Source organism: Eptesicus fuscus, chromosome 4 (genome assembly GCF_027574615.1).
Source record: "Eptesicus fuscus isolate TK198812 chromosome 4, DD_ASM_mEF_20220401, whole genome shotgun sequence".
NCBI classification, from domain to species: Eukaryota; Metazoa; Chordata; class Mammalia; order Chiroptera; family Vespertilionidae; genus Eptesicus; species Eptesicus fuscus.
Genome location: NC_072476.1, coordinates 35,531,438 through 35,548,767, shown reverse-complemented (window position 1 = coordinate 35,548,767; position 17,330 = coordinate 35,531,438). Strand labels below are relative to the sequence as shown.

General features: G+C 39.8%; 1 protein-coding gene across 1 annotated transcript in view; it reads left to right on the top strand.

The window, feature by feature from the left end:
- Nucleotides 1-8,674, top strand: part of CCDC192 (coiled-coil domain containing 192) — a 209,173-nt gene extending 200,499 nt beyond the window's left edge. Inside the window, exon 7 of the mRNA XM_028145174.2 lies at nt 8,337-8,674. Coding sequence (XP_028000975.2) covers nt 8,337-8,623 — 287 coding nt within the window. The 3' untranslated portion in view covers nt 8,624-8,674. The remainder of the gene's footprint in view (nt 1-8,336) is intronic.
- Nucleotides 8,675-17,330: the final 8,656 nt, after the last annotated feature.

The following is a 17,330-nucleotide window of genomic DNA, read 5'->3' as shown; positions in this document are numbered from 1 at the left end:
CAATATAATAAGCCAGGCAATGAAAGAAAAATACCACACAATTTCACTCATTTATGGAAAATAAAGAACGTTATAACCTGATGAACAAAAAGATAGATACTGAGGCAGTAAAGCACCAAACAGACCTTTAAATTATAGCGGGAAGGCTGGGGAGTTTTTTTTGGGGGGGAGATCAACCAAAGGACTTGTATGCATGCATATAAGCACACCAATGGACACAAGACACGGGGTGGTGGGGGATGAGGGCATGCGACAGGAGGTAGGGGAGGCTGGGGGAAGGTCAATGGGGGGAAAAAAAGGAGATATATGTACTACTATATGTAATACTTTAAACAAATTTTAAAAATGACAAAAAGCTCTGCCCTCATGGAGCTTTCATCCTAGTGTGGGGTGAGAGACTACCAACAAGGGAGAAATAAAGTACAGAGTAGTCAGAAATAGCATGTCAGTGAAAACAAACCAGGAAACAGTGGCCAAGGAAGGGTTTCATTGTGTGAAGGTTACTTTGGAAAGGAAGGACCTAAAGGAATTGAAAGCTAACCATGTATGTATCAGGGGTACAATTATCCAGGCAGAGGAAATAGCAAATACGAAGGCCCTGGGGTAGGAACACACCTGGTCTGTTAGGGCTGAGGACAGTGGGAATGTAGCAGAATGCCTGAGGAGAGGAGGAATAGGAGAGGTGTCAGAGAGGTAAAGGGGGGCAGGGGAGAATCATATAGGACCTTGCAGGGTAAGCACTTGGGTTTTTAGTCTTGCCTGAGATGAAAAATCAGTAGAGGATTTTGGACACAAGAGTGTCAAGACCCAACATATATTTGAATGAGACCTCTCCGTGCAGAGTTGCAACCAGACTGAAGGGGCAGTAACAGAAGTAGGGTGGCCAGATATGAAGCAACTGCGATACTTTAACTACATGTGCTGGGCAAGAGAATTAACATATGCCTCAGAGTGACATAGGAAGGAGGCCAGGAGTCTGCAGTTCCCTCCGTCTGCTTAGCTCCCACATATCCTACTATGAGAGCATTCTGCCACCACCGGAGTGATGTTAGCAGTTACAGGTGAGTGACTATCTTCCTCCCTGGTCTCCAAACACCAAACAAGTCCTCAAAGCATCCACATCAGTCAGACCCCTTGTGCTGGTTCTGGGGACAGGTGAGGGCACAGCATCAGCATCTGTTTGCGGCCCTATGAACTTGAGGCAACAAGTGCTTTCTACAGTCTCTCTTGCGCTTCTTGTTTTTCCCCAAGTGTTTTTGCATCAAGTGTTCTATAAGCTCTCTGATCTCATTGCTCCCAGAGAAACTAACTTCTCCATGTAATTAGGGCTTCAGCCTTTCTATCACTGTTGCAACTAAGTATCTTGTCCCCTTCAAAGCACTTATTAAAACAGATAATTTTAAGCATTTAGGTATGGAGCTGTTGGGCTGTTTCTAGGTGAAAATATATATTTGCTCCAGTCTGCCACTGCACTTCAAATTTTTCCTCTAAAGCATAATCCTGTAATATGAATGGTTATCAGCCCTGACCAGTGTTTTCAGTGGTCAGAGAATCGCCCCACACACTGAAGAGTCGCAGGTTCAATTCCTGGTCCAGGGCAAGTACCTGGATTGTAGGTTCAATCCACACTGCCCCAGTTGTGGTGTGTGTGTGGGAGGAAACTAATCAATAGGTCTCTCTCACATCTATGTTTCTGTCTGTCTGTCTGTCTCGCTCTCTCTCTCTCTTTCCTTCCTCCCTCTTCCCTCCTCTCTCTAAAAAAATCAACGAAAAAAATATCCTCAGGTGAGGATTAACAACAACAACAAAAAGAATGGCTATCATTATGAAATGGAAAGTTTTGTAATACATATGGAAAATTCCTAGCAAATATCACACTGTATTTTAATCCTTTTAACTGACCATACTTATTTGCCAATCAAATCTGTTCTTATAATGCTGCTTGTTTTTCCCAAATCCACAAACACCTGCCAACTTCAGATGTATTTTAAGTGTTCGCAGCATTAGTGGAAAGACATCGAAAACCCTTCCAACTCAATCATTTGCCACTATGGAGAGACTGGTCTCTATACAAATTAAAACACTGAAGGGGGAAGGTAGAGAAGTCTTCAAGAAGTAAAACTAATCTGATTTCCAAGAAGTAAAATATCTGTGCAAAAACTAAGTGAATCACTTATTCCAGAGAATTACCATTCTCAAGTGTTCACTGTAAAAGTCTAGAGAACGATAGAAAAACTAGGAAGGTTTTTATTGTCATTTTGTTTTTTGTGCAAGCAATGAGGAATGTCTTGACAAGGATGTGCCAGTTTTCAAGTCCAAGTATGACAATAGTTGAAACTGGACTCCCTTGTGGTTACTGAGAAATATACACAGCTTTCAAAACCAACATGTAGGTGAGTCAGAGTGATGGGCATTTGTACAGAGGAGGAAGCTGACATAGCCTTTCAGGCCAAACAGTAAACCTGGGTGGCTCTGGCAGAATGAGGTATTTAATCACCTCACCCTTAAGAGTCTTTCTTCTTGAGTAAATAGTTGGCAGCCTTGGTCATTAGCTTGAAAGGCAGAGAGAAAAGTAAGGGTTCACAAGTGAGTACCCAGCAGAGGTGTTTGTTTAGGCTAAATCCTACATGTCCTGTGGGGCCTAACTCAGTGTTGCCTCTTCCCTGCACGACTGTGACTGTAGGAGCCATCGCAACTGATTCATTCTCTATGTGCCCCTGTGTCCAATTACTGAATAAATGAAAGAAGATGACCGTGGAGGATACTTGAGACCCAACTGGGAACATGTGTGCTTCCCATTGCTAGAGATATTTGAATCAGAAACTAGATCAGCATTTCTCTGTTCAATGAAGGGATCAAACGGGGAACAACACCCTTTTTAGAAATATTTAGGAAAATCTAAAAAAAAGTTCTCCAACCATTCGCCGGGCCACCCGTCAGCACTGTATCACTGTTTACACAGAACTATTAACTTCCTGGATTCCCCAGGCAATGCTTTCAGGTACCATAGGTTCTTGGACCTGCCTCTCCACCACATCTCCTTTCTCGAATTAGCAAGTTGTAGCCGGCTTTCCCCCGCTATGTCCCTCCCAGCCTTCCACACCTGTCGGATATCTCTGTAACAGTGCGTAGCTGCATGATGACAAAACACAAGTTTTATTCATTGATTCCAATTGGCAGATGACCTCTGAAGAGCTGGAGGGACACCAGTGTCTGAGAGCCACTCACTTAGGAAATAATCAGCTGGGGATGTTGTAGAAAAAACTCCTAAACAGATGGGAACATATCGCTCACAAAGTGCACATTCCAATTCTCAGTGTCTAAGATACTCCTTAAACTATAATTTGTTCTGCTGTGAACTATTTAGTCATTTTGACAGAATTCTCACGTGGCTCTTTGCTAAGAGTATTGAGAGTATGAAGAAGGAGAAGTTGGAAATGGTCAAAGGCAAATGTCACAATTTCTTCTGGGCCTTTTTCTTTCAAGGCTGACATTACAGAACTAAGCATAGCCTGGCCCAGCTGTGGGCAGAGGGTTCAAATTATCTATCCTCTTTCTGAACCTTTCTAAACCTGTGCAACTACATCACCCCTTCTGTCTCCTCTTTGCTATGCCTGAAAGCCCTCATTCTCACTCTTGGAGGCAGAAAAAGAAGAATTTATGAAAAATGGTGTGTGCTTGTGAAAACCTCCACAACAGTAGCAATTTTAATGAGTTCATATTCTGACTGTGGATAATCAGATTTGCCCCCTCTCTCGGACAGATGAGAAGAATTTCTCTTGTCTCCGGTTCTCTTTGAGCCTCTGGTATGGGTTACACCTAAGATTATCTGTTCAGATGACAAAACCTCACACTCCAGGTTGGCCATGGCCTTGGCAAGGCTACCTGAGCAGCCAGGGAAAGCCTAGGAGACCACAGGTGTTTGAGATTTGGGGACATGCATGTAACACTGTCAGGACCTTAGGGTCACACATCCCTTCCAGATTAGGGAGCCTCAACTAGGAGACAGCAGGTCATGAGAAGGTTAGTGGTAGAGTCTGGAAAACTGTGGCATTGGGTCATTTCCAATACAAATAGGATATGAGACTCCTGGAGTCCCCCACTTTGTTGAAGAGCTTAGAACACTTTTGATATTTGTAATGTGTTTAGAAACAGACAAAAATATTTTTGTTTTGTGTGCAAAGAGGTTATTTGGTAGTAAAATACACTTGTTATGAGAAATTGCTTTTTTGGTGTATATATTCTTTAACTTTTCACATCATCATTTTCATTTGATACATAAAAACAGTGCAGTAGGAATCAAAGGCCTCATGCCATCTCTCCTTTTCTTACCTTCACATTCCTTCTCTACTCCTTTGCAACTGTCTTCACCCTGTGCTACAGTCTGAATGCGCCCACCCCCATATTCATGTGTTGTATCCCTAACCCCCCATGTAGTGGTAGGAGTTGGTGCCTTTGGAAATTAATCAGGTTTAAATGAGGTCAAAAGGATGAGTCTCTCTTACTAAGATTAGTGCCCCTATAAGAAGAAACATCAAAGGGCTTGTGGTTTCTCTCTCTACCAGGTGAGGACACACAGAAAGGTGGCTATCTGCACACCAGTAAGGGAGTTTTCACCAGAACTCAATCATGCTGGAACCATGATCTTGGACATCCAGCCTCTAGAACTCTGACAAAATAAATTTCTGTTGATTAAGTCCCCCAGTCTATGGTATTTTGTTATGGGAGCCTGAGCTGACCAAGACACCCGGCCTCTCTTTCCCTACTACTCTCTTCTGGGAGGGCAGAGACAAAAATGTAGACCTACTGACAACAATGCCTATGGAATGCCACCTGCTGCATTTTTGCCCCTTTATCATTAGAATTAGGTGAACAAACTATTCTACCTACATTGCAAACTTTTCTACCCTTTTGACCAGATTGCCTTCTGGAGTGACAGTAAACCCTTTCTTCATTGTGCCAATTGGTAGAGATAACTTTTTCTGAAAGGAAGGGGGAAACTGGGGAAAGAAAAGTTTGGAGGAGCCTGGCCGGTATGACTCAGTGGTTGAGAGTTGACCCAGGAACCAAGAGGTCACCGATTTGATTCCCGGTTAGGGCACATGCCCAGGTTGCGGGCTCCAACTCCAGTAGGGGTGTGTGCAGGAGGCAGCCAATCATAGATGTTTCTATCTCTCTATCCCTCTTCCTTCCTCTCTCTCTAAACAATTAATAATAAAAAAAAAAACATTTTAAAAAAGAAAAGATTGAAGGAGAGGTCAGAGAGAAGGTGGCAGGCCCATACAAGGCGAGAGGCTCCTGATGCACCCCTCCATTCCTAAGCCTCACTGGGGCCCAGGTTTCCCCATCTTGCATGTCATTCCTTTCCTTAGCATCTTCCCATTGCCTCTTGCTGCCACTCCCATCTTTTCTCTTTTCTTTTCTCTTCTGTTGAAATTCACTGTAATACAAAAACCCATTCTTCCAAGCCCAATTTTCCATGCCTCTACCCTCTGGGGTAACAGAAAGGCCATCTATGTATGTGCTAAGGGTTGAGGACCAGTCCTCGTCCCTCCCAAAGAACAACTGTACACATTAACTAGAGCCATGTACAAGGAACACATTCACCTGGGCCTCAGAGAGTAGTCGTCCAAAAAGAAATTCTGGATGCAAAAGGTGAAGAGATTGAGAAGTACCAATTGGCAGTTACAAAATATTCTTGTGTATGTAAAGTACAGGATAGAGAATATAGTCGATAATATTGTAATAACTATGTATGGTGCCAAGTGGGTACTGGAAATATCAGGGGGAACATAGTGATTAGTACATGATTACCTAACCACTATGCTATACACCTGAAATTAATACAAAATAATATGAATGTAAACTGTAATTGAAAAAAATTGTTTAATAAAAATAAAAGGAAACTCTAGTCCAGTCACTATTCAATAGAAAAATGATGAGCCACAAATAATATTTTAAATTTTTTAGTAGCCACATTTTTAAAAAAGTAAAAACAAATGAGTGAAATTAATCTTTGAAATGTATTTTAACACAATAGATCCCAAATATTATCATTTTAACACATAATCCTTAAAATTTAATGAGATATTTCACATTTTTTAAAAGTAAGTCTTTTTAAAAATGTATATTTTTTAAATTAATTTCAGAGAGGAAGGGAGAGGGAGAGAGAGATAGAAACACCAATGATGAAAGAGAAACATTGATTGGCTGCCTCCTCCATGCCCCACACAGGGGATAGAGGCACAACCTGGCATGTGCCTCAACCTATAATGGAACCATGACCTCCTGGTCCATAGGTTGTTGCTTAACCACTGTGGCCAAGCTAAACTAAGTCTTTTCAATCAAATGTGCATCTCAATTATAGCATATCTCAATTCAGACTAGCCACATTCAATTGGTTAATGGCCATATCTGATTAGTGGCTATCATATTGGACAACACAGCCCTCAGAGGTAAAAGGAAAGGTGAGGCCCTGGCCTATTGCCATATGGACTCCCATCCTACCTTATAATAGACAAATATGCAAATTGACCGCACCTTTGCTACGCCCAAGCCACTCCCACCAACCAAGCCACGCCCACCAACCAATCAGGACGAGTATGCAAATTACCCCAACAAATATGGCGGCTAATTTGCATATCAAGACAGCATAGAAAGAAGCCAAGAGATGCTGAAGGGAGCAAAGCTGTGGAGAAGCAAGCAAGCCGGGGGGAGGAGAAGGGAGGAGCGGAGGCGGGGCCGGGGGAGAAGGAAGGAGAGCGGGGCGGGCTGGTGGAGAAGGTGGGCCAGGGGAAAAGGGAGGAGCGGAGGTGGGGCGGGGTAGAGTGCAGCAGGAAACCCTATTGCAGGATTTTTCCTGCAACGGGAACGCTAGTCTGGGCATAAAAGCACAGGCCTATTGCAGAGGCAACAAACTAAATGCTCCTTTGAGATCTGAGATTTTTTCATGGCTTTTAAAGAAAGGTAATAAAAGAAAAATATATATATTTCTTAAATATTATTGTTAGAATTTCAAATGTTCAGAACAAAAATTTCTCCATGATTCCTTGAAAGCTAGTACATTGCTAATAATAATTTCTAGGAGCAGAAACAGTCTGATCTCTCCTCCCATCCATTTTATGAGGCCAAAAGCACCCTGCCCACTGTGTAATTCAGTGCACAAGCTTTCACCCTGGGCTCCCTCAGGAAACTGATGACTTCAAATTAGTCATATTTGCTGAGAAATGGGTGATTACCTGCCTTCATGACTACCACAGCTAAGCTGTCTCAGACTTTTTTATTCTCAATTAGAAGTGCAGCTGTGGGGTTTGTTCTCACTGGGGATTGAGTGAATGCTGAACCTTCTACTGTAACAACTAGCTATCAAGACCATCAGATTCATCTATATGCTACTGGCTCTATTATTCCTACAATTGTACCCAAATGTTGGTGTCTCTTCCTATTGCTGAAATCTGCCTTTTTATATAATGCAAGAAATAATTTTAATGGTTTTTGGAAATTTCAGGATGAGAGTGTTAAATAAGATGTTGCTAAAGTCTAATGGGATGAGGTTTGCTTTCAGCAGCTAAATTTTTTGATGGTCTGGTGAGATTTCTTTTCAAGGATTTCATGCTGCCGGCCACTAATCTTTCACCTATTTATTGGAGCCTTTCCCTCCTTACTCGGGGCTTTATCCTTATCTGGGGAGTTAAAATGATAGAAATTGATAAAGGATAAGTTTTTATGTCCAGGAAGTATTTGTGATTTTCATTAAGAAATGCTCAGAAGCCTTCAGACCTAAAAGAAACGAATCTCTATGGGACCCCATGCTGATAGAGTTTTTCTAGATCAGCTCAAATTATGCTCTGCCAATGCTAAAGAAACTAGTCTTTTCTCATTACCACTTCTCCCAGAAGGAACAATGACCTTCTCCTCCCCCCAACCCCCATTGAATTAAAATTCAAATTGAAGCATATTTCTACTTGAATGTAGCTTTTGTGAAAAAATCTTAGGAAAGGGATAACGAAACTTGGGATGGCTTTTGTTTTTAGATTGGATTTTCAAGGACCACCCATTCCCAGGGTTAATTGGGAGTTAAATGCGCATCAGAAAGAGTTGGCAAAGACTGAGTCTGCTCCCTCTCCAGGGGCCTCCAAGTTCTTTTTTCATGAGCACCCAGAATCTCTCCCCCTCAGTGGGATCCAGATTCTATTCTCAGTATCTTTGACCAGATGATGCAACATCTGTGTTGTCTTTTAAGAACGTGAGAAAAGAAGCTTTTCATCTTCCCTCTCTTTGAGTTCTGGGAAATTCAATTAAAACTGCTCAGACTTTCCTTTTCCTGTTTGTTTTAGAAGACAACTCACCGGAAGAGTACTGTGGCAGTCTCCCGCCTGTGGAAGAAGGTGATAGAAGAATGAGCCTGATTATGGAGTTATCAACCCAGATTTCCCTTCAGACTGAGAAGATAACTCAGCTGGAAGAAGTTTTAGAGGAAAAGGAAAGGAAGATTCAGCAGCTGGAAGCTGAGCGGGGGGCTCATCCTGCCCAAGAGGTCCAGGACTCTGCAGAATGCTTACAAGAAGCCCCAAATTTATTTAATAATAGCATTATTTCTGTGGTCTCTGATAAGGATATGTAAAGATTCCCAGTAAAATAAATAAATAAAAGTTTATTGTTATCAAGGTAAAGACCAGAACCCAAGTAGACTCCTCATTGGCAAGCTCAAGTTCAAATTCATGGGTTTCAGTACATCTTATAATGTTCATACTGGAAGGAAACAAACAAACAAACAAAAGTATTCAGAAGCAAAAACTGAATGTTTCCCCTGTAGGCATCAGTAGTCATGTAGTCCATACTACATTTTCAGGCATTCCTGATAACAGTGGGAGAAGGAAAAACCACAAATCTAGACAGAGTCGAAGAACTTAGCATCATTTTCTTATGAGAGTTTTGTCACACTGCAAGGGAGGGGTGCCACCAGTCCCATTGTAGTATACAGCTCAATTGTGAACAGTGTCATGGAGGTCAAGCTTCAAACAAATGGCCAGGAGGTCTATCCTTTCTTGTCCTCTAGAATGTATTTGTTTACAGCATTCAGTGTTTTATTAACACTTAGCAAGTGTAGAAATGAAATAAAACCAAAGCAATTGAAAAAAAGAAAGAATGGATGGATGAATCAGAGCTGCAGTCCTTTGGGAAAAGTGTCCTGGGACAGCATCTCCTTCGGAAAACACAAAAACACTGACTTTTCCCTTAGGAACAAGACCAAGAGCAGAGCAAAATATAGTGCTCTGTTCTGATTGTACCAAGAAGTTGTGAACAGCACAAAATAATATCAGGAAAAATAGAGGATGGGCAAAGGAAAGCTACCTTGTAATCAGTGGAATAGAATGAGTCATATTTCTTCTCCATGTATCCCCCTCAAATGAACTATTTTTCATCCAAAAGGAGCAGTTAGGCACTAACTTTAAGGAAGACTTTGGTACCTAATTCTTACTGTCCTAATACAGCATGACTTAGGCTAAAGCTCTAGCTCTCCCATTATTCTGACTGTATTACTACCTCTCTATTTAATTCAACCAGTTCAACAAATACTCATTAAAACTCTTCTATCTACCAGGCACAGCAATAGATGCTAGAAAAAACACAGCAAACATGAGTGTCACAACTTTTATCATTTGGGAGTTCATAGAAACACAAGAGTCTCCTTAAATGTAGGGGTGATTGTAATGAGAGATGGGAAATGGAGAAGAGAATGTGGGGGGTGACTGTGGGTAAACCTGATTAGCACAGCTTTATCATAGGTTCTCAAATTTATAAGCATGGGTGATCAGTAAGAATGCATAATCCTGGGTTTATGTGTACAGCCTGGGAGTATGCATTTTAACAAACACCTGTGGCATTCCTGATGAATGTATTTCAGGAATTACATTTTATTTTTATTTTTTTAACTTTTTTTTCCATCAAAATTTATCTTTCCTATACCTTCTTCTACCTCTGCCCCGCCCCAGTCACCATGCTATTGTCCATGGTGAGTTCTTTCTCTCTTCTTTGCTCAATCTCTCCACACACACACACACATACACACACACACATACACACACACACACACACCAAGAATTACTTTTTAAAACACATTGGTTTAGGGCTAGCTTCAAGCAAAGCTTTCACTCGTTTGCTCCCAGATTGAAAGACTAACCCCCTCCCCCCCCCGTGCCCCTCCCCCCGCCCCGCAAAGGAGAACCATTCCTTGCAAACCAGGGTGAGGAATCTTCTACCATATTTTAACTAGTTTATAATCTGATTACTACCTATCCTGACTATCTGCAAAACAAAGTTTCTAAATTTGACCTTTTTTCTTAAGGATGTAATTGAGTTTGGGACTCAAAATAGTTTTGCAACATTGACTCTAGAGTTTCACTTAAACAAAAAAGCAAACATGAGTTTGACCAGTAGGTTCTGTTTTTATACAAAGCTAGAATCTGCCTATATTTGTTTATAACCTCAGAGTTTCACCTGAACTGTCTGCAAGTATGCATAGGCACAGTCCATCATCAGAAATGGAACCAATGTGCAACTTCCAGATCATGAGTACATACCTCGCCCAAAAAGTGACTCAAAGTGCTTTTCCATGGAATCTACTTTGACCCCTACAGAATCCACTTCAGAAATCCCTTCTTTCTGGTTCCTCCTTTTTATCTCCTTAAATTCTATGACCTCCTTTCTCCCAATTCCAGGCCTGAAGTTATGCCTATTGCTTCTAACACCAGGGTGAGGCCGAAGGTTGGCATGTCCTTACTGTGAGAAAGCTTTAAATCTGTTAAAAGTGGACTGTCTCCAAGACAAACTATCATCTCTGCCATTTTGATATGTCATGATAATCAAGGCTCCATCACTTTATTTTACTAAAGATTGTCTCAATCCCATGAAATATTGAGAGTGAGCTAAATGGAAAGGGAGGGAGAGAAAAAGAAAATCCTATTACTTCCCAGACAGGGTGATGGTAACTTCTAGATCCATCTCCCCTGGCTCATGCCCTGGCTGGCCTTCGGCAGGAAAGCAGCAGAGATAAAATAACAGGCAGAGCTGAAACTGCTGTTAATAATTAATTGAGCCTGTCATCTCTCAATAGGCAAGGACCAGCCAATGAAGAAGAAAGCCTCCAGGGTCATATTACCCTGCAGAGTTATCTTTACAAGAAGCTGATCTTGACTGAGGTCTAGATTATCTACAAATCAGAAGTGGGAAGGAGATTTGGCCCAACAATGAATATACTAATCTCTATTAGTGACACCTTGGTAATAAGAATTCTTTAAATATCCAGGTTTTATTGAGGTATGGGGGTGGTAAGAAACAGTGTTACTGGACTCTAAGGCATTTCTAAGTAAAAAATTTCACATTCCCAGTGGAACATTTATGCAATTATATGCCCCCAAAGTTTATTTTTATTTTCTAAAATCTAAAAGTGACTCAAAGCGAGTGAAGAGTAAGCTTCCAGTTATTCTATAGGCCTGATTCAGACAAACTAAAAATCAGATTATAGCCCATATTATAAGTCAAAATCTCATTTTCTCACCTGGCCAGTGTAGCTCAGTGATTGAGCATCATCCTATGAATCAGGAGGTCACAGTTTGATTCCTGCTCAGGGCACATGCCCCAGTTACAGGATTGATCCCCAGTAGGGGGCTTGCAGGAGGCAGCCAATCAATAATTCTCTCTCATCATTGATGTTTTAATCTCTCTCTCCGTTCTTCTCTGAAATCAATATTATATATATATATGTGTGTTTTTAAGTTTCATTTTCTCAGGAACAATCTGGGTTGTTGAAATGGTCTATTGATCTTTAAAATACCTGGTGTAAATAGCACAAAGCAATTAGCATAATGATGAACCTATTTCTTAATGAAAATTTGACAAATCATCAGGTTATCTGGCTTGAAAATAACTAGGAAATCCAGAAAAATATTTAACAAGTAACTTAAGCCATTCTTTAACCTTTTGCACTCTGATGTCGAGTGTGACTCGACACGGTTAGCATCAGTAGCAGCTCGAGAAAAAAGCAAGCGAGTACAAAGGGCTAATATTCTCAAAACATGTAAATAAATATATGCTTAATTTTAATCTTCCTTTTTTACTATTCAGTAACTTTTCTCAGAAAGTTAAATTGAATGTGTGATATGTCTAATTTAAATAAATGTTGAAATTAACAACTTAGTTTCTCTATTATGTACATGGTAAGCTGAAATCAACAACACGCTTGTTAAAGTTTAGCAGAAAAGCAAGTCATTGAAGAAAAAATTCCCAGAAATCTGGAGGCAGGGGGTGGGAGAGCAAAGTTTAGCAAAAGCAAAGAAATTCTAAAATTTTATGCCTAAATGCATTTCTGGGAAAGAATGATTCAGTCAAGTTATAATTATCTCCTAAACTGCTGTGCTTATCCCAAAACACAATCATTTGTTTTTACATTACACTGAAGTAAAGAATTTTTCCTTTAATGCGACAAATAGAGACGTGTTGATGAATGTTGCAGGCCTAAGTTAAAATAATATTTACTTGACAATTATCAAGTATAGGGATTGCAGAGACAGTTCCAAAAGATATAAGAAAACACTTTTGAAGGACTCAGAAAATCAAAAGTCTGAGATTCAAAAAATCTGGCTCTCATAATTTGAAAAATTCAGACAAAAACCAAAAAATAATAAGTTGTAAAGAATAAATTATTAGTATATGTTTCCCCTGCTATTACAATGAAATCTTAAGATTTCCCAGAGAGAAAAAAATATATTTCCTAGATTTCCCAGACACAAGAGAGCTTTTTTGCTAATAGTGAAGAATCAAGTTCAAATAGGAAATAACCTTTTTTTAAAATAAAAGTACTTGTACACGCAGACAAAGTTCACAGTAACAGACAGAGCTGGACATGAGATTTCTCATTCCTAACGAAACTGGGACTTTTATGAAATAAAACAAAACCAAAAACAGTTCTTATTCCCAGCTTCCCAGAGAAATTGACCATCTGGAGTCAGATACTCAATACATTTCCAATAACATGAGCCCGTGGCAAAACGACCATTTTCATCTATGAGGTTTGCATGTGTGTGTGTGTGTGTGTGTGTGTGTGTGTGTGTGTGTGTGTGTGTGTTTTAATGGCTCTTACTGCTCAAATTCAATAATACCCAATTCTTTGTTCTTGGATGCAAAAATCATACAGCATACGCTCTAATAATTCTCTTAAATCCATTTTCCTAAATGTCACAAGTCATTTTGCCAAGAATTTATTATCTGATGTCACATTTTTCATAGAATGAAATCACAGGTAAAGAAGAAAAGCAAAAAGGAAGAGAAAGAATGAGTCCAGAACAAGTTTTTTTGTCATATGAGGTCCAAACCATGACAACAGTGAATTCTAGTTAAAAGAAAAAGCTGATAATATAATCCTTGGCCTTAGAGTAAAAGGTATACCTTATTGATTAGCTCCTATTTCAATGAAGTTGATATGATTATGGTGAAAGAGAGAAGCAGATAAAGTGGATGCTAACTAGGAATCTTGTTAGGGACCAGCATTTACTAGCCATCAGTTTTTGTTTTCAGGGTGTAGCAGGCCCTCAGTGGGATCACCCACATGGAACATGAGGCAGATGAATTCTGAGGCCCAGGGGCCCAGGCCCTGCTAAGAGTCCCACCCCCATGTGTGGCTTGGATAAAACCAAGCAGCAGATCTGAGGGGACCAAGCTGACTAGGAAGATAAGGGACTCAGCATCATCAGAGGACAGAAGGGTCTCAGAACCAAGACTCCTAGCATGAAGCCAGTGACAGAAGAGACCCAGAATGACTGAGGTCAAACTTCCTGCCCCCCGGTGAGATAGGGACTCCAAGTCCATATTTAGATAATTCATAAAAAATAAAGAAAAAGAATTCGTGCAGATTTGAGTTTGCAGATTGAGATTCAGATGAGCCACACTATTAAAAGTCTCCATTAAAAGTGTAAATCACAAAGACTCTACACTTCCATCCAGAAATTCCTCCTGGGTCCAACTTTCTGTTAACTTCTGCCTCCCAAAAAATGTATGGAAATCCCACTGTGTTGGTGATTAAACACCTCAGTCTGCCATTCTCACCCTGACCCACTGCAGCTTGAGAGGGCAATCTCCTGCCATGTTCTTACTGAACACCCCATGTCCCTACACTTTCCCTCTGGTACCCTGATGAGCTCAAGACACCATCAGAAGCATCTCCCTTAACTCCCCGAAGCATTACCAAGCCATGCTATGGTATTTAACAAGACTTTATTAAATGCTTGGGAATAATCAAGATACAGTGCAAAAAATGACACAGTTAATTTAATTTACTCATAGTCCTAAACTTAAGATAGCAAGTTCTTGCTTTGTTCTCAGTAAACACCAGCTCATCTATTACCCTTGTAATATCATTACAGATACCCTAACTCTTCCTCCAGAGAGAGGAACAGGTCTCCATTTCCCCTAGTCTGAAACTGTTCATTTTGAATTGCAGGATGACTAATTACCATAATATTCTTCTTCAGGAGAAAACTCCACCCTGTCCACAGGGTGGGGTCTGACTTAATGAACTCCAACCATATGTCCTAGAACCTGGGTTATTCAACCTTAAATAACACCCACTGTGGGATACCAACGGTCCTATAAATATCTATGCTTTGGAGGAAGTATTCTCAATATATACTACTTTACAGAGGTGCTAAGAATCAGCCTGCACATCTCCAATCATATATGTAGTGACTTCATTCTCAAGAAGGAGAAATAGGTACTTGCTTTACATTTCTGTAATTAAATGAGCATTTCTGTCATTTTTCTAACATAAAGGCAGGCATCCTCAGAGATGAATTAAAATCATGACTCTAGAAATCCAGCTACTGATTTCTAGAGCTCTTGTGTTCAAATAAATAAAGTCACTTTATCTGCCATATCATCCTCCACCATTCCAAGGACTAGGCAGCGCAGCACCACTATAAATCAAAGTAGCCATCTTTTCACCACAATGCCATTTCCGGTAAAAGTTCCCATTTTCTTTAAAAGAAAGTAAGAGCCAGGGTATATGTTCTGTCATTCACTCAACAAATACTTACTGAGTACTTATTATGTGCTTGTACTTATTATATGCTCTATCAGTCATGTCAAATGTCTAGATTTAGCTCAAATTTACATATACAATAATAGAATGTTTATTATTGCCTCAGATGTTTGCTGTAACATTTAAGTTTGTTAAATAGTAAGTTCAAGAAATGTCTGGTAAAAAGAAATCAGGAGAGAGGCTTTCTACACCACAATTCCTTTTATAAACACATTTGGGATTGAACAGAGGGATTTTTTTTAACTCTCCATGGGCTTTCTTGAGTGGATGAATGCAGTGAACAACGTTCAGAGTGTTGGGTCATGTACAATCTGCTGCAGACTGCAGATTGAGACACCTGGAGGAAGGTCCAGGGATAGAGAAAGCTGTGACTCTTTGTTCTCCATTTTACCTCCAACCTAGCAAAGATGCCAAGATTTAAATTAACCTGAGTATACTCTGGGAGTTGCTCAATCTTAGTATTTTACCACAGAAATTTAAACCCATTCCTTGAGCTTTTTCACTAGATTGAATCTTGCTAAAAACTTCAATAAACTGAGATCCTAAAGACAAAGAGAGAGGTTTTTTTTCCATCTTGTTGTTTACTCCACAATTTCTAATCACAGCAGTTATCACCTAAAATGTTAGAGAGCCTGAGAATCAGGAGCTCCGGCTATAATGGTGGGAGTTGTTTGCAGCATCAGCCCACTGACAGATCCCTAAAACCTAATCAAATATGGAAATTGAATAGGCCCCTAGAGTGATATATAATTTCACAGAACACATTCCCATCTGCTATTTTTTTTTTTTTTTGTAAGAACTGGAAAGCTCAATGCCTACTGAGAAAACAGAATTAGACTTAAAAAGAAAGCCTGTGTTTATGTTGAAACTTCTTTTCTTTAGTAATTAAAATCAGAAAATAAAATACTTGCATTTCAAAACAAAGATATGGAAAACTCTTCTGGAGATTAAAGCCCAAGAAACCCCATCTGTTCCACTGCTTCACTAAACTCTCTAGAGGAGTAATAAATCCCTTTTTAAAATTGTTATTGAATTTATTAGGGGCAGATTGGCTAATAAAATTATAAATATTTCAGGTGTACAATTCTATAATACATCATCTGTGTATTGCATTTGTATATACTACCCCAAGTCAAGTCTCTTTCCATCACTGTTTATCCTCTTTACCCTTTTCTACATCACTCCACCCCCCTTTCCTTCTAGTAATCACCATACTGTTGTCTGTGCCTAAGAGGTTGTTTTTTTCTTAATTCCTTTACTTTTTAAATATATTTTTATTGATTTCATAGAGGAAGGGAAAGGGGAGGAGAGATAGAAACATTAATGATGAGAGAGAATCATTGACTGGCTGCCTCCTGCACACCTCCCACTAGGCATCGAGCCCACAACCCGGGCATGTGCCCTGCCCTAACCTGGAATCCAACTGTGACCTCCTCGTTCCTAGGTTGACGCTTAACCACTGAGTCACATAGCTTTTTAACCCACTTATCTACTGCTGGGCACTTGGACTGCTTCCAAATCTTGTCTATTATAAATAATGCTACAATGAAAATAGGGGTGCATATTTCCTTCCAATTAGTGTTTTAGTTTTTTTAGATATATTCACAGAAAAGAAATTGCTGGGTCATCAGGCAGTTCCATTATTTTTTCAGATAACTCCATACTGCTTTCCACAGTGGCTACATCAATCTGTATTCCCATCTACAGTGCATAAGGGTTCCCTTTTCTCCACACCCTTGCCAACACTTTTGTTTGTTGATTTATTGATAAAAGTCATTCTGACAGTTGTGAGATGATATCTCATTGTGGTTTTCACTTGTATTTCTCTGATGATTAGGGATGTTGAACATCTTTTCATTTGTCTGTTGGTCATCTGTATGTCTATTAGAGAAGTATCTATTCAGGTCCTTCACCCATTTTTTAATTTGTTTTTTTTTTGGTGTTGAGTTGTATAAGTTCTTAATAAATTTTGGATATTAAACCCTTACCAGATGTATCATTGGTAAATATGTTCTCCCATTCAATGGGTTGTCTTTTCACTTTGTTGATAGTTTCCTTTGCTGTACAAAAACTTTCCAGTTTGATGTAGTCTCATTTGTTTATATTTTCTTTTGTTTCTCTTGCCTAAGGAGATATATCAGAAAAAAATATTGCTATGAGAAATGTCTGAGATTTTACTGCCTATGTTTTCTTCTAGGATTTTTACAGTTTTGAATCTAACATTTGTCTTTGGTCC